Below are 16,618 nucleotides of genomic sequence, written 5' to 3' on the forward strand. Positions count from 1 at the left end.
TGTACAATTTGATTAAAAGGATGAAAAACCCTTTCAGAGTACAACACAAACTGTCTATTTTGCTGCAACTCGACAGTGCTGCTTAATCCAGGACCTTACTAAATTCTAACTTTGCTGAATGGATAGAACGGGGGAATTTACCCCACCCTGACCCCGCCCCCAGGCTAACCCAGCGTTCCTAGAGCCTGTATGGGCGTTCCCAGACATGCGGACTGTCTCTATGCTCTATCAATTCTGAGCCTGGAAAATGAGGTAAGACCAGCAAATAAGAGACACAAGTCCAGAGTTATACTCTCAATAATAAATAACAAATCTAAAGCGCTGGATTAAGTCCAGCCAATCAGCTTAGCTTTTGGACGTTGCTGCTGCTAACAACCACTCCAAACCAGCCAGAGAGGGAAAACCAAACTCAAAACTCCCTGATGACCCTGAAGTGGTTCTCGATGGAGGCGGGCTCGTCCGCAAAATGTAGCTTCTGCGTCAGTCGGGTGCCGAACTCCTCCAGGGTCTTGATGAAGCGTGCGTGCTCGCGGCCGACCCAGGCCCGCATGGGGTCACATACCTCGTAAGGCGTCACATGGGCGTGGACGGCCACGCCGCTGGCAGCCAGCTCCTTCAGCGCCTGCTTGTCTGTCACCCATGTCTGGCTGCCGCCTGGGTGCCCCCCGTCCAGCCAGTACATGTCTGAGACGCGTAGGACGAAGGCCGACAACTGCGGGTCGGCCCGAGCGCCGGCCAGCTCATACACCATCTGGTTCAGGACCACGCAGCCTTTGCTGAAGCCCACCAGCATCAGGGAGAATCCGGAGGGGATGGAGTCGGCGCCGCCTGCTGGCAGGAGGGGGTTTGGGAGGCCGGCTCGCTCCATGCCGTGGCTCAGCAATGCCCTGCGATCGGATAATGTTAATTGTTATAACTTATGTGCTTCCGTGTGAATGGAAGGACACCACATAGCACGCTGAGTGTACCTAGAGCTGGGATACATGGTTGTTTTAGGACCGTGACTCTGTCTCTCTTAATTTTTGTTTTGTAGCTAAATGTGCTGAAAGTGTCTACAGCTCTCTTATAAAACAGATTGTAATTCATAACAACAAGTGTGCTAACCTGGTTAAATTCAATGTAAACCAAACAAAAGAAAAACAAGGATTAGAGTGGCCTTACTGATTAGGGTTGGGTTCTGTTACCTGGTTCAACGTTAGCAAACTACCCAGATTCATTCCTTCCTTGTTTTCCTCGGGAGTACAAAAACACTTTAACTGACGATTTTTTACATTTGTTGTCTGCCCAGCCCACCACACAACAGCTTTTAGCTATGTTTAATTCAAGGAACATGACGCTGGTGCTGGTGTGTGGAAGTGAACGGAGCTTTTCCCCCGTGATGGGCGTGGCCTATTTCATGCAGTGTCTCTATAGACGGTTTTCACGGAATGGTCACTCCTCCACTTTAATGTTTTTTCTTTTCTTTTGTGTCCATAGCAAACACTGCAACAGGAAGTGAGCTGAGGTTCAGTTTAGAATGTTTTTGTTGTCAAGTTAAAACCGTCTATACATTGGACTTGGACTCTAGTGATTGGTTGGAATTCCACTGGGAATAGAAATAACTCAGAGTGCAATCTCAGACTAGAAGATGGAAATGAGTGTACGAGTTGACAATTCAGTCTGAACATCAGGCTAGCAAAATGCAATATTTGGAGCAATTCTTTTTCCTAAACAAATTATGGAAAAAGGTCTGATATGGGATTCGATAATGGATTAAACTGCGATTAAATCCTTTCAAACCCCTAACCCTATTACTGATGGACCACAAGACCAGCCTGATATACAAATGATCAATCAAATTATGCGCTGTGATTCAGCGGACACATTTAACTTTATCCCAGAGAAACTCATTAGAGCAGGAAGGGAGGGCAAGCAACCTGAGGTGGCGAAATGCTCCAAAGTCTTGCGACAGTTGCGAGTATGGTGCGTGCTCCGGCGCCCCCAACAGGTTGCTCTCCACAAAGTTGTGGTAGCAGCTGAACTTGTGCAGATACATGCGGGAGGCTCTGACCACCCAGATGTGCCGGTCGGGGAAGCGGAGGCCCAGGGTGAGTGCCACCTGCTCCAGACTCCAGGAGAGCCACTGAGCCCCCTCTGGCTGCAGAGACATTTCCTCCTGGAAGTTCTGCACAACACACAGGGACATAAGGAGAGACCGTTTACAGCTGCGAGCCTGCAATATGCAACATTTTTCACATTATAGAACAAAAAAATAAATATGATATATACATTATCAGTCTGTGACCCAGTCTATTCATGCCTAAATCCCCCCTTTTGCCTGGAGTTGGCTTGTCAATGATGTTTTGGGGGGTGTAAACCACTTGTGGGTGTAGCCTGTTGTAAGCTTGGCTGTGGATATCAAGATGGGGGCTCACAGATAAAGAGCGGGGAAGTCACAGCAACAACAATAATAGGAAAGCAGTGAAAAGTACAGCAAAGCCTAGTCTCTCCACAGACTCAAATATTACGGTGAATCGCTGCGCTCCGCATACTACATAAGTGAGTCTGTGCCAGTTAACAGCCACTGCAGGTTTTGAATGCGGGTTGAAATTGAATGAGTGACAGGTCGTAGCACCGATGAGAGAGCGGTTCGAAAATTGGGCTGCGCCTCCCGTGCTGTCTGATCGCAAAGTCGTTCCTGATTGGAGAGGACTGAAGCCATCACTGCCATATGACTGGCCAAGTGAACGGTTCCCTCCCATAACCAGCCCTCTGAAGGAAAGTGTCCCAGACCCAGAGAGAGATCTGCAGCATGCAGTAACGTAGTGTATCAGCATAAGAACTCTCATCGGTCTGGCGTTGAGACTAAGAAAAGCCAAACATGCAGCAGACAACACCCTAAAACACAGGCTCACTATCGCCCGCCCTGCAGCTCGGCCTCGCCCGCCCTGCAGCCGAGCTTCGCCCTGCAACTCGACCTCTGTGCGGGCTCACTTGCTCCCTCACCCGCCCTGCAGCTCGCCCGCTGTGCGGACTCACACGCTCTTATGACATCACTGATGATGTCACAACTAGGGATGGGCATCGAATTTCGAATTTTCGAATAATCGTTGTTATTATCAAGGTCGACTTTTATTATTGAAATTCGAAATTCGAAAAAAAAAAAAAAAAAAAAATTTTTTTTTTTAGTGAAATGTTGCATTGTCTCCCCTGATTCTAAGTATAGTCAAATCGCTTGGTTTGAGCAAGTAAAACAATTTTTATAAGCATTTTAAGCAAGGTTTATGGAAAAATGAATGGCGGATGAAATCCCATGAAGAGGGAGAGGGGGTGACTTTGGCACCCCTTTGGCACTCAGACCTGAGCCTACTAAATATTTAATGAACCACTCATGATTGTCAAAACTGTTTTTTATTTTCGAAAATGTCAATGTCATGTAACATGTTCTTTACTTCAGTGGTGCAATGCTTGTTTGAGCTAAAAATCCACAGCAGAAGCTTTTTATATTAATTAATAAAGCCGTAGACTTAGAATCAGGGGAGACAATGCAACATTTCACTCACAAAAAAAAAAAAAAAAAAAAAAAAAAAAAATTACTTTTTTTTTTTTTTTTCCGAATTTCGAATTAAATTCGAATTTGGCCAGCGAATTTCGAATAGTGTTTTTGCTAGAAATGCCCATCCCTAGTCACAACGTCACATCACTGATGACATCACAATTGCTCTTATGACATCACTGATTATGTCACAATGCCTATGACATCATCGGTGATGTCACAATGCACAATTGCTCAAGTGACATCACTGATGACATCATCAGTAATGTCACAATGCCGGGACTTCATGATATCACCGAGGGGAAACATTTTAAACAGAGAAACATTGCCCACATTGCTCCCTTTTATATATAGATAGATAGATAGATGGTCAGAAAGTAATGGGGACTCATGGCGAAAATGTATTTAAAACTTCATAAAAAATTGAAATTGAACCATTGTACCATTTTTTGCATGCCACCCCGTTTACATGGTTTTACTTGACTTGAATTGTCATGTTTTGATCAGAAAACAAAACACCTGAGCACAGCCTGAAGCTGTCATTTATTTATTTATGCTTGTTCCTCTGTTTATGTGATGGTATATTACAATATTTGTTTATAATAAAATTGCCCCAGAATAGAATCAAAATGCCCCTGAAAGAAACTTTTGCCTGATTTCTTACTCAGCTCTACAGATGCCTGTTACCTCAGCCTCAGGCTAGATGCAATTTCTAAGCAGAGAGCTCATCAATCTGAGTGACAAATGTTGAATGTGAACTTGACCGACCCAGGGGGAGGAGGACGGGACAGGACGGACATACTTTTCAGATTTCACTGCCTCATGGTGAAAAGTTGAAAGCCTAAAATGAAAACCCTAAAGTTTAGATGTATTGGTAATACAATGTGTTTGATTCTTTGGCTGCGGCAGAATGATCTCATTGTGCCAATAAAGCTGCTACAATTAAATTGAAATGGGTACACAAAATATGTATCCATGTGATTTAAGTTCTGATAAGTTCAGGCTTCAGCCCCGATGAGTGTGCCAAACCAAAAGAATGCCCAGCAGCCTGGCCTATATCCTATCAGGCTGAGTCCAACTATAAATATCACCAACTCGCTCGTCCTTGGAAGAGTGACCTACTTAATTAGTTCCATCATCTGCATCTTCTCACTTCCCTGTCAGACTGTCTGGTGGCAACAATGTGTGGTCCTGACCTGAACAGAGCCTGAGTTGAACACAAGGACCTCATTCACTTTATTTACCATGGAAATATCACTCTCTCACACACACACACACACACACACACACACACACACACACACACACACACACACACACACACACACACACACACACACACACACACACACACACACACACACACACACACACAGAGAGCATCCTGTGCATACCAACATCTCCTGGGAAATACCAGGACACTGTGGGAATATTAACACTTCCTTGGAAAGCTGCCTAATGAATTGCAGATGAGTGGAATGAATGGATGGAATGAGTGCTATAGAAATGGCAGGTCCTCTTGTATTTGGGGGTGGTCTTTGAATTTCACTAAAGAATGAGAAAGTAAAACTGAAGAGTGATGTTTAATCTCTTTACTCCTATTTTGCTTGATTAGTGAGCGATTCAACAGCTGACAAAAAATGTCATAATCTGGCAGCAGGAATTAACTTAGGCCCAAGATGGAGAGAAATTATAGTATTTTAACAGGGAAGGTGAAGTGCACACACTCTCTACTACTTCAAACACTTAGCACTGCTGCCACCCTGAGCACGGTCTGATTTAGGTGCTTCACGCTTAGGTTCAAACACTTCAAACAGTAGCTGGCTAAGGGGAAGTGAAGGCATTCAACTTCCACTGCTCAGATTTTCCAAGGCAGTCAGAAGTTTGGAGTCTGGACGGGGGTAAGTCTGCTAAATAGCCAGGCGTGATTTAACGTGGCAGTGCATACCGGTAGTCCGGACTTCATGTGTGGAAATGACTAGAGTGACACTGGATCCACCCCCTCTTTATTGAGCAAACCCTCACACCCAGAACAGATGCAGCCAACCAGATCAGCATCATGATTGATACTGTAATGTTTTGATGCATTTCAGGATACTGTTGTACCCTGCCTAGTCAAATTTTTATCAATGAAACCTGATGCCATAAGAAATAAACATTATTTATATTATTTTATTTTGAAATTCCAAATTCCACTACATCACCATTTCCACCAAAGTGCACCTCTTGGATATAAATCAATGCATATCGTCTAATATCGATCGCAGCCCCCTGAATCAAATCGTATTATGGCAGATTCTGTGATATCGGCAAATATCGCATTGTTGTCCAATAAGTCGATATATCGTATCGTGATCAAACTTGTGATTCCCACCCCTAGTTGCTAGAATGATCACCGTGAGTGTGATGCTCAAGTGTGTCAATAAATGTAGGCTGGCTGGGCAGTTTAGAAAAGCAGATGGTTTGTAGGCTATAAATGAAAATAATTTTACTCGATCACATATTGAAATCGGCTTGCATTCAAAGAGAAGAAATGCACAGAATATAAACATACACCTAACCTAGCAGCATAAAGTCATAATAACCATTCAATACCCAGCTATTAAAAGCCTAAAATCACAATATGCAAGGTGCATCCTAAATTGCATCATTGTTGAATCTCCGTTATGTGTGCAAAATGTGCTAATCCCATGATTCGAATTTTTTTAAAGATAACTGGTAGATATGTAGTTTTGCTGTAGAAATCCTGCATAGGCCGGTTGTGTCTTTCCAACATGTTGTTTTGTGTTGGTTTTGCTTCCTTGTGTCTTATTATTTTGTTGCTTACTGTGTATTGCATCATTTTGTGACCGGTTATTAGTTAGATCTATGTAGGCTTGTCCTCTGTAAAGTTGTTTGAGACATGCAGTTTGTGATGAAGCGTTTTATAAATAAACTTGATGTCAGTGTAGCTCAGGGGTGTCCAAACTTTTTTGAATGGGGGCCAGATTAGATCATGTGAAAATACCAGGGCGCCAGCTGCTTCTCGAATCATATGGGTTATATTAAAAAAAACACATACAACTGTACTCTTAAGGATTTTGTTTACCATCTGAAAACATTACTGTAGTTCTGCCTGTGTTGTTCCTACTTGGTGCTTGTCTTCAAACTGTATGATAGTAGTGTCGTCATCGTTAGGTGAAGGGAAAAATGCAAATAATGAACTTGCTTGATTAACTAATACTGTGTAGACAGGAGTCTATAGCCGCTTTCAGACATGCCTTGGAATTCGGGAGTATCTGTGGTCCAGCTCTGCTCAGTTAATAGCAGACATCAACTGATCCAATTTAAAGTTATAAACATAATTGAATAAAAGGACGATACTTAAACCTAGATCTGACATGTTAAATTACTCATTTAGTGTTCAACTGTCTTCCATGTATGCATGTCAATGTGGTACACAACACAAACATTATATATATAAACTGCAATCAATTCTTATTTAAATGCCAAGAACAGCTAACTAATACTATTGCACCACAGCAGCAGGAAGCTAGCTTTCTGTTTACAGGCCATAATTGTCCAGTAAACGCCCAAATTCACAAACCACGCCCACTACCTCAGGTTATGATTTTTACAACAGCGTCCTGAGAAGGGCTAGGGGACCCCTGTGTGCAGTTTGGGAACCACTTGGGGTTATTGCCCAATGCCCGCCCCACTCACCTGAATGTCCCCATGGAAAAACACAACATGTGTGTTAGCGTTACTACTCCCATCTTCAGCCGGCTCTCCGTCTAAATGCTCTGAACCACACCGACTTTGCCCGTCTGCAGGCCGGAGCAGCAGCAGGTCGTTGACTCGGCTCTGGTCGGCACCAGGCACCCCGGCCAGTCTCTGGAGCCTCTGCGTTCCCGGTTGTCTCGCAGGCTCGGACGACGACGTCCCCGCCACGGAGCTCATCACTTTGGCCACAGCTAGTAACGTTACAGAAAAGCCCACCGCAACTCTTTGGGCAGCTATCATGGACGCAGGACGCTCAAATTAAGCTGGTTACGCAGTAACAGAGCTAGCTTGGCTCTCCATGCTGCTGCTAACTATCTAGACCTAGGAGTAGCGTTATATTATCGGTTAGCAAGCAAGGCCCAAGAAAGAACCTCTACGTAGTTGGTTGGTCGTCACACCCATCCTTGCACTAAGTGTACATACCTAGGTTAACCGCCGCCGTGTCTCTAGTACGCAGAAACGACACACTGGCATCGGTGGTAATTCTGGTTTTGTCCACAAAGTGGCGCCGTGTATTGTCAACAAACGCCAGCAAAGCATAGCACATCTGCGCATGGCTGTTTCTTCGGTTTCTCGGTTTCTTCCGAGTCCGACAGCCAACCAGCGAGACAGCGAGAGGTTTCACCCTTGTTTACTTCCGTTTTTGCTTAGCAGGTGCTACACGCTTGCGTAGTGTGGCGATTGCCAATTTCAAATAAAATCATCAAGATTGCATACATTTGCTTATGCATACATTAGCGATCCTACTGCTAAATGAGAATCAATTGTTATGAATCCATTGTTATGATTGATCACATTTGTGAGCTGGTTAGCTGTCCTGTTCCGGAATCTCCGGATGGGAGACGTACCCAGTGGACGTACCACAGGAGTGGAACTATCTTGATAGTACTAATGTAGAGTCTTTAGCTGCACATGCTAAATTCTACTTCTCAGCAGATTTATGTGCAAAAGACCAACAGTAGCTCGTCTACAGTCAGTGCTGTGTTGCTTTTTCTACACCAGAGATCAGTGAATTTCGCATCGTCCCGCGCACCTAGCTGTCCCTTTTGCATTTGGGCATGTGGTGTGCAAGTCTGTGGTACAACAGACAACAACAACTGTATGCACATGACTTTATGAACGTGCATCCCCAGTAACGCAAGTATGACCAATTTTATGGTTTGGTATGGCGTTAGGTCCTAGTGCATGAGTTTGATTTGCATGTTATGTCACGGTCCGGATACATGTAATGAGTTGTTAGCAGCTGGACTTTGGGCATGTTTTCTCCACACAGCGTGTGTGTGTGTGTGTGGGGGGGGGCTTTAAAGAGACACACTACTACACAAGAGACTACTTGCACAACTCCACTACTTCCTGAAATGAGTAGGGCATCTTGGTTTCCTGTCCTACACTATTGGATGAACTGATTAATGTCAGGTGTGCCTGATCACTGTTGTTGTGACTGCAGCAGTCAGGCACACCGACATTAATCAGTTCATCCAATAGACCAAATCACCGTGACGTCACCATGTAAACAAATGTACTTCCGGGTACCACTTGGGGAAGGCGGCAGGTTTAAATGTGCGTGTTGTCAAATAAATGCTGTCAAACCCTCTCGTTGTTTTCGGCCGACTACTTTCAATTTAAATGGTTAAACGGTTGGTAAACATGCTTGTCCGACGTATCTAGCCTTTCTTCTGTGTTTGTTTTATGTAGTGTTAGCTAGCTAATAATGTTTGTTTGTCTGTCAAACTCGCTGTTTTTTTGCAGACTCGTAACCTCGCGTCACCAGGCTCTTCTCGGCGAGAGCAGACTCGTTAACGTTACAGACAGAGCTACCGACGCCACGTTAATTTAATTTAGCGTCAAGTCTACTCTGGTCTGGTCCAACAGGTAAATAAGCTAGTCTGGTCTCCACTAACGTTAGTGAAAGTGTTGTTATGAATGATATTAAACAACAACACAACACGGACGAACCATTTTTGTCTTCTTTGTCTGTTTTTGTCTTCAACACGTCAGTTTGTGCCGTTCACCGCCATTATAATGTGTGGACCCAGGGGTACCCGGAAGTAAATGTAAACATCCCGCTGATTTGGTCTATAGTGTAGGACAGGAAACCATGCCCTACTCGGTCATTTCAGGAAGTAGTGGAGATGTGCAAGTAGTGTATTGTAACGATTTCCAGACAAAGTTTTATAAATAATTAAACACTTTATTAAACACTCAGATACAGGGTCTCCCTCTTTTAAATTTGAACAATATGTGAACAAAAACAAACAAGCTCAGACACAGGAAAGGAAAATGAAGAAAAACACATAATATCGACAGTTATTATAATGTGGTGCTACTATCCATATAGGGTGAATATGTACTTGTAGAGATGTCGCGCGTGGGGTCACACGGCAAGGTGTCCAAAGAAACAGACGGTCAAGTCACCCACTGCCCCCAACCTTGCCAAGGTAGGCTAGAAACGGGTCCCAAACAGTTGAATGAGTTGGTTCTCAGGGATCTGAGCCTCTCCATCCTTAACACAGATCATGTCCATCAACCACAGTTGGAAAGAAGGTGAACAGGGGGACTTCGATTCTTTCAGAATTAGTTTTTTGGCAACAGTTGTCCCCAGTGTCAGAGACTGTTGCACAGCTGTGGGGAAGCCCAGAGAGATCTCAGAGCAGCCGAAGATGGCGATTTCTGCCCTTCGAGTACCAGTCAAATATTTTGGCCCACAATCCCGTCGGTGAAGGGCAGAACCAGAATGCATATAGCCTATTGAAAACTGATTGATTGAACTGTTGAAGTTCAAGTTGATGAGTGGAATAACATGAATCTGTTTCATGTTGCTTTGATCCTTTTAGGCCGAAGTCCTTCCAGTCATTCAGTACTGTAGTCTTTGTGTGGACATTTGTGAACATCATTTTGAAAATCACACATTATTGATGTGAGTGGACAATAATGAATCTACAAAAAAATAAGGAAGCTGTGCTTTTTTGAATAGCATATCATTTTTTGTTTTGTTCTTTTTTAAATGTAGAAATAGCCTCTCAAATATTATTGTAACACCCCTAGTCAATTAGGTTTATGGTAGCAATTCATTTAGTGAAAAGGGTTAGAAGTAAAGACATTCTGCACACTAGCAAAAGTGAACTGGACACAATTTATTAACACAAATGCATGGTGACAAACAGTGCATCAACAAAAAACAAAGCAGAAGACATTTATTTCAGCTCATGCTTTCATCGCTCTTCCCCCAGCTTATTTTTGGCAGTGTTACTGTGGCAGTGTCAGTAGCCGACATGTCAGATTTTTTTTTTTTTTTTTTTTTTTTTACTTTTGACTCCCTCTGAAGTCTGTTCCAAAGATCTGCAACAACACTGAGTAATCAGGCATTCTCCTACATGTCAGCCATGTGTTCAGAGCAGCACACTGAGACAGATTCTGTGCTGTGTTGCAGACAGAGATGGCCTCCGGTTCGTTGGGTCGTCGGCTGGTGGCTTGCCTCCTCAACGTGTCCGAGGCCCGCAGGAAAGACCTTGTGGAGAGTGTGGCCACGGCCGCCGTATATGATGCTAGAGGCAAGTCTGAACTAGGCCCGGGTGATAATAAGTCAATATGATCATTCATCAACACTCTAGGAATATCATTTGAATTTGAATCCGGTTTTGTTTGACATTACCACTTGGTTCAATGGGTAGAATATTATTTGGCTTATTTAGCATGTGATTTTGCAAATGTCAGCCATATTATGATATACTTAACTGTACAGATACATCAATATTAAAGGAAAAAGTCTTTATGATTATTATGATATTGATTTCGATCACATCACCTGGCTCTAGTCTGAATGTACAGCAGGTGACTGACAACAGATACAGTGAGAATGGACAGTCATTTTTCTCTATATATTTATGTCATATCAGGTGTGAGACGAGAGGAGGTGACAGTGCTGAACATCTTCAACGACCATGACTACAACCGCTCCGTCATCACCATCGTGGCCAGCCTTGACTCTATCAGTATGTCTTCAACTGAATTTTTGTATGATACTCATACAAATTCTAACACAAAATGTAAATGGAAACAGTTCTAGCAGGAACATTTTGTTTGTTTAGAGATCAGATGAATGTTTACCTCCTTGAATGCAGATATGACACGTCACACTTATCCATTTTATCTTATAACAATGCAGAGAAAGCTGTCTAGTTTTACAGTCTGTATGTGCTGCAGTCCCACTCAAAGGCAAATAAATCAGCTTATCCTTGTCAAAATTGCAAAATCTTTCACCTTTGTCCCATTCAGTACAATTAAGAGTCAATCCATATTTTTTGCTGAATGAATCCACTCCACGCTGAATTTTAACAGCAGTTAAGATATAAAATTGACTATTTTAGATGACTGGTAGTTCGTTGTTGGGTTGCTTGGACTTTGCTCTGACGGTGTGTTTGATGTGTTCCAGGGGAGGCGGTTCTGTCTGCATGTGAGAGAGCCTGTGGGCTGATCGACATGCAGAGTCATACAGGCGTCCACCCGTGTATGGGTGCTGTGGACCTGATACCTCTCTACCCCCTGGGGGAGGAGGTGTCAGCGGAGGACTGCGCCAAGGAGGCTCGCGGTGAGATGCTGTGTCTGTGTGTCAGTATGTGTGTGTGTGTGTGTGTGTGTGTGTGTCTTTCTGCCGAGCCCGCCCTGCAACTCGACCGCTGTGCGGGCTCACCTACTCTTATGACATCACAGATGAATGACATCACTGAGGATGTCACAACTTCACATCTTATGACATCACTGTCACTGATGACATCATCAGTGATGTCACTATGACATCATCAGTGGGACAAAAATTGAAACAGAACAAACAGACAGAGCTCACATTGTCCCTTTTATATATATAGATATTTTATATAATATAGATAGATACATAGAAGATAGATAGATACTAGGCATCTCGAGCACTATGTGTGCTCGATTCCTAGTCTTGCGTGCTGTGCGGGCTCGCTACTGCGTGGCCTCACCTGCTCTATTGGCATGCGCAGTGCACAACTGCTCAACTTTGTATCACTGCTGACATCACTCACTGATTACATCATTGATTACAATGATGTCACCATGTCTATGACATCATCAGTGATGTCACAATTGTTCGAGTCACAATGCCTATGACATCATCAGTGCCTATGACATCATCAGTCATGTCATATGATGATTTTGGTCAATGATCACTGATGATGTCATAGACATTGTAACATCATCAGCGGGACAAAAATTGAAATAAACTAATGTGGTTTGTGTATGAAAGTGAGTGTGTGTGGCGTTCATTCACTCCATGTGCTAGTTAGCTAACCCCTCCATGCTGTGTGGTTTGGGAGCAGCTGTGGCTGAGGGACTGACGGAGCGGGTCCAGGGCTCCAGTGTCTTCCTGTTCGGCTGGGCGGACAGGCCACTGCAGCGCCCCCTGGCCCAGAGGAGGAGGGACATGGGCTGGTTCAAGAAGACACCAGACATGCAGCTCATCAAGCCCGACATGGGGCCGCAGCCGCACAAACGATACGGCCTCACAGGTGAGACGAGGGGTTAAGAATTTCGATCAAACATTAACAGATTAATCGGCAATGCAGGCTATGTGCTATTTTCACATTTTTATTGCTGAAATGATTTGCCACAAGGGCGCAATTTAACTTTCACCGCTTATTGATAGTTTTCTGTTACATCACCACACGGCCATCTTGGTTGGAAAACAACAGGTGATTGTAATCAATTAACAAGTGATTACAATCAAATGACTCAAACAGCCAATGAGCTGTGTGTATTGTAGCGCCATATTGGTACGGAAATGCTTGTGACATCATGGGAATACTATGAATACAGAGGAAGAAGAAAACCAAGCAAGCAAAAAGTCCAGTGGAGGGGAATTACACCACACCCAAAAAGACAACAGTATCCATTGTAAACATTGTGCAATGTTGAAATACAGCACAAATGAGTTTGGTTGGTTAACTTAGTAGGCCTAAAGATAGGTGTAAAAAAAAACATGTAGCATTTTCTAGGTCAAAAGCATTTTTTTAACATAGGCTCATGATTAATTGATTAATTGATCGTTAACCTCACTTACCATCATTAAGGAACTTGATTAAAAATGTGCATTCCTAGGTGAGACAGCCCTGGCAGAAGGGGTTAAAATAATAAGGAAAGGAAGGTGAGTGATGCTGAAAATCTGTTTGATGGAGAAAATCAGGCAGGAAGTCAGCACATGCGATGCAGGTGCTTTTGACTTCATATTTACAGTACCAGTGAAATGTGTGGACCTGATTGAGTGTACTACTATATTTTTCAGACACCTATCTGCAATGGCATTGGCCTGTTGAAATGTAACCAATTTGAAATTGTCACAACAAAGTACAGACAATATAATTTCAATGGAGAGCTTGTGAATTTGTGATGGGCAATCTATCCCATTTGTGATTACTACAGCAACACAAAATTACTAATACTAATAATACTAATATTCGATTTTATTTATCTATTTATCTTGCTCCATGATGCATATTGGTACATTTCTGTATTGCGATAAATTTCGGTATATCGTCCCATCCGTACACGACTCCCCTCGTGTATCTGCAGGCGTCGGGGCCAGTCCGTATGTAATGAACTGCAACGTCACCATCAACACCCGGGACATTGCCACGGGGCGCGACATCGCGGCGGCCATCAGGGAGTCTGCTTCGGGGGGCCTGCCGGGAGTGCAGGTGCTCGCTCTGCCGCATGAGGGCGCCGTCGAGATCGCCTGCAACGTGGAGAGCGTGAAGGGGAGCCGTGTGAGCGTGGGTGAGCCATGGCCTTCTTTCAGCATCAGCGGTCAAACCTACTGTCACGCTCCAGCTTCTCTCATCACGAAGAGGGTGGCAGAGCTGGCGGGGCAGCGGGGGGTGGACACCACGGGCACGGCGCTGGTGGGGTTCACCCCCGCAGAGTGCAGGGACCTGGCAGGGGGAGCGCTGTCCCGAGGGAGTGCAGAGTTCTGGAGGGAGCAGCGCAGGATCCACATGTGAAACCCAATCCCCATAGAGCCAACCAAACCTCAACTACAGAACATCATCTCTGGTTTAATTTTTTTATATATGATTTTATTTAGATCCAAGTGTTTTGAGTATTTAATCTCTCCTCAATTGTTTACACAGCATTGAGAATGTGCTAATGATTCAGTCATAGATATGACTCAGATATATTAACCTCTATAATGATAGTATGCAATTTTACTGACCATACGCGCATGGATTAATATTTCCTGACATCAAGAACAATGATCTTTAACGTCATTGTCATACAAAATATGCTCAATTCATGCTTTAGATACAACATGAATTACTTGATGTCCAATTTAAACACTGAATCACTGAATTACAACAAGGTACAGTAAAACTATATTCATAATAATAAGGCTACATCCTCAATAAGATTAGAAATGATAACAAAAGTGATTCCCAGATAAAGTGTTGCTTAATTTTTGCAATTATGCAGCAAAACTGCCTGAAATCCAGTCTCTTACATAAAGCAGTGGTGCTATCCTGTAACGAAATTATATATTTTTCTAGAGCAATTTTGTCTAATAACATTTTTGAACAATATTTTTATTCAGTTTCACATTTTTCTCCCCACATATATTACACATACAGACAGACAATAGTAATCAAATTCACATACTACATAATTATATTAAGAAGACAAAACTAAACTAAGCAAAACAATAATAAATAAAACAAAACGAAACAAAGACAAAAAAATAAAAAAATAAAAAATAAAAATAAAAAACAAAAAACAATGCACATCAACGAGCTAGAAATGATATCAGAGGGTCCCATACCCTCTCAAAATCTTCTGCCCTTCCTCTACAGATATAAGTCAGGCGTTCTAGCGCCATACAGGCTGCCATCTCCCTCTTCCAAACTTGTATTGATGGTATTTCCATTTTTTCCAGGACAGAGCTATCATCCTCCTGGCCTGCAGGAGTCCAAAATCTATCAAAGTCCTCTGCTTTGAGTTACCAATAAAATTAACTGAAAAAATACCTAAAACACATAATTTTGCTTGACGTGGGACCTCAACTTCAACAATTTCTGTTATCGTCTGAACAACACTCTCCCAGTATTTTTGTAGCTTCGGACAGTCCCATACACAATGAAATAGAGTACCCTTTCCAACAAAGCATTTACTACAGGTATCAGGAATATTAGGGGACCAACGAGTCAGTGTAACAGGGGTGATATAAGTTCTCATCAGCCACTTATATTGTAGAAGCCTCATTCTTGTATTAATGGATTGTCTAATAACATTTTTAATATGATTGTGTGGAATAAATAATTTATCCATCAAATAGATCTTCATCCTGGTAATGTTTTCAGGGGCATTCGAGCTAAATTGAAGGAAATATTTTCAGTTCCTCTGTAACATACCTGCCTGCCTAATCATGACAGATGTGGAAAAAGAGATTTGTTTTTGTGTTTCTCATATTATTCTACCACATTTGAGGCCAAAGACATAAATCCTCAACATATTTGAACTTCCACCAGTGTGGAGTCTGAGCCAGCGCTCTTTGTGTGATCATTTCCTGTTTGCAGTGAATAGGACAGTGTTTACTGATGAGTCTCTACTGATGACTTTTCCCATCATTTGCCATCATCGGCCTTACCCGGCATAGCTCTGTGGGAGAGTCACCATCTGTTTGTGAAAAGGCTATTTTTATCACAAGTCGTGGACAAAGTCTTCTTCTGGAAACGTTGAGCTGAAGAACATGTTATAGTGAAGTGAAACGGTTCATTTCAGCATGATAAATCACCTGCTTCGCTTGTGCGCTCTCTCTCTGGAGTTTATTGTTTCTCATGGCTATTATAACCATTTAGTTAAATATGCTACCAGTCAAAAGTTTGTCTTAATTTGTACTATTTTTCCACATTGTAGAATAATAGTAAAGCCATTGAAACTATGAAATAATACAAATGGAAATAATATGCAGTGATAAACAAATCAAAACTCATGTTTTAGATTCTTTAATGTAGCCGTCCTTGATGGAAAGGCAATGGCTTTGGAAAGAAATTAGCCATTCATACTTAGGCATTCATACTACGCTATTTCTCTAAGAAACACATTTCAAACATTTAAGTATATGCCTTTAGATCAAAATAATGAAAGATATATATACATTCAATCAGGTCTGTCCAAACTTTTGACTGGTAGTATATTTTGTTTATCAAAATCTAACACTCAATAAATCCCCACTGCCATTCAACATACTGTATAGGCTATGTGTAAATTTAATTTATACATCTGCACAGCCAGATAATGGCTTCTCGTAGC

The 16,618-nt window shown here is 42.7% G+C and overlaps 2 protein-coding genes across 2 annotated transcripts; one reads left to right on the forward strand and one right to left on the reverse strand.

Moving 5' to 3' along the window:
• Positions 1 to 198: 198 nt before the first annotated feature.
• Positions 199 to 7,603, reverse strand: cUnh2orf69 (chromosome Un C2orf69 homolog). The gene is made up of 3 exons (XM_083639404.1): positions 7,238 to 7,603; positions 1,917 to 2,164; positions 199 to 887 (listed from the first exon to the last, which is right to left on the reverse strand). The coding sequence occupies exons 1-3, from the start codon at positions 7,535 to 7,537 to the stop codon at positions 410 to 412; spliced, it is 1,026 nt and encodes a 341-aa protein (XP_083495530.1). The 5' UTR covers positions 7,538 to 7,603; the 3' UTR covers positions 199 to 409.
• Positions 7,604 to 8,302: 699 nt separating this feature from the next.
• On the forward strand, positions 8,303 to 15,617 carry ftcdnl1 (formiminotransferase cyclodeaminase N-terminal like 1). Its single transcript, XM_083639071.1, has 6 exons — positions 8,303 to 8,438; positions 10,728 to 10,848; positions 11,194 to 11,289; positions 11,730 to 11,885; positions 12,640 to 12,828; positions 13,889 to 15,617. The coding sequence occupies exons 2-6, from the start codon at positions 10,734 to 10,736 to the stop codon at positions 14,314 to 14,316; spliced, it is 984 nt and encodes a 327-aa protein (XP_083495197.1). The 5' UTR covers positions 8,303 to 8,438; positions 10,728 to 10,733; the 3' UTR covers positions 14,317 to 15,617.
• The last annotated feature ends 1,001 nt before the right edge of the window (positions 15,618 to 16,618 follow it).

The sequence above is a fragment of the Poromitra crassiceps genome (assembly GCF_964638095.1).
Source record: "Poromitra crassiceps genome assembly, chromosome: 6".
NCBI lineage: Eukaryota > Metazoa > Chordata > Actinopteri > Beryciformes > Melamphaidae > Poromitra > Poromitra crassiceps.

Bases quoted from the DNA above. Each gene is read 5' to 3' on its own strand.
- cUnh2orf69 (XM_083639404.1), bottom strand. From the start codon at position 7,537: ATGATAGCTGCCCAAAGAGTTGCGGTGGGCTTTTCTGTAACGTTACTA. The intron at 2,165-7,237 runs GTGAGTGGGGCG...TGTGTTGTGCAG, and splicing joins TTTTCCATGGGGACATTCAG to AACTTCCAGGAGGAAATGTC. The intron at 888-1,916 runs GTTGCTTGCCCT...ATCCGATCGCAG, and splicing joins GGAGCATTTCGCCACCTCAG to GGCATTGCTGAGCCACGGCA.
- ftcdnl1 (XM_083639071.1), top strand. From the start codon at position 10,734: ATGGCCTCCGGTTCGTTGGGTCGTCGGCTGGTGGCTTGCCTCCTCAAC. The intron at 10,849-11,193 runs GCAAGTCTGAAC...ATGTCATATCAG, and splicing joins CGCCGTATATGATGCTAGAG to GTGTGAGACGAGAGGAGGTG. The intron at 11,290-11,729 runs GTATGTCTTCAA...GATGTGTTCCAG, and splicing joins GGCCAGCCTTGACTCTATCA to GGGAGGCGGTTCTGTCTGCA.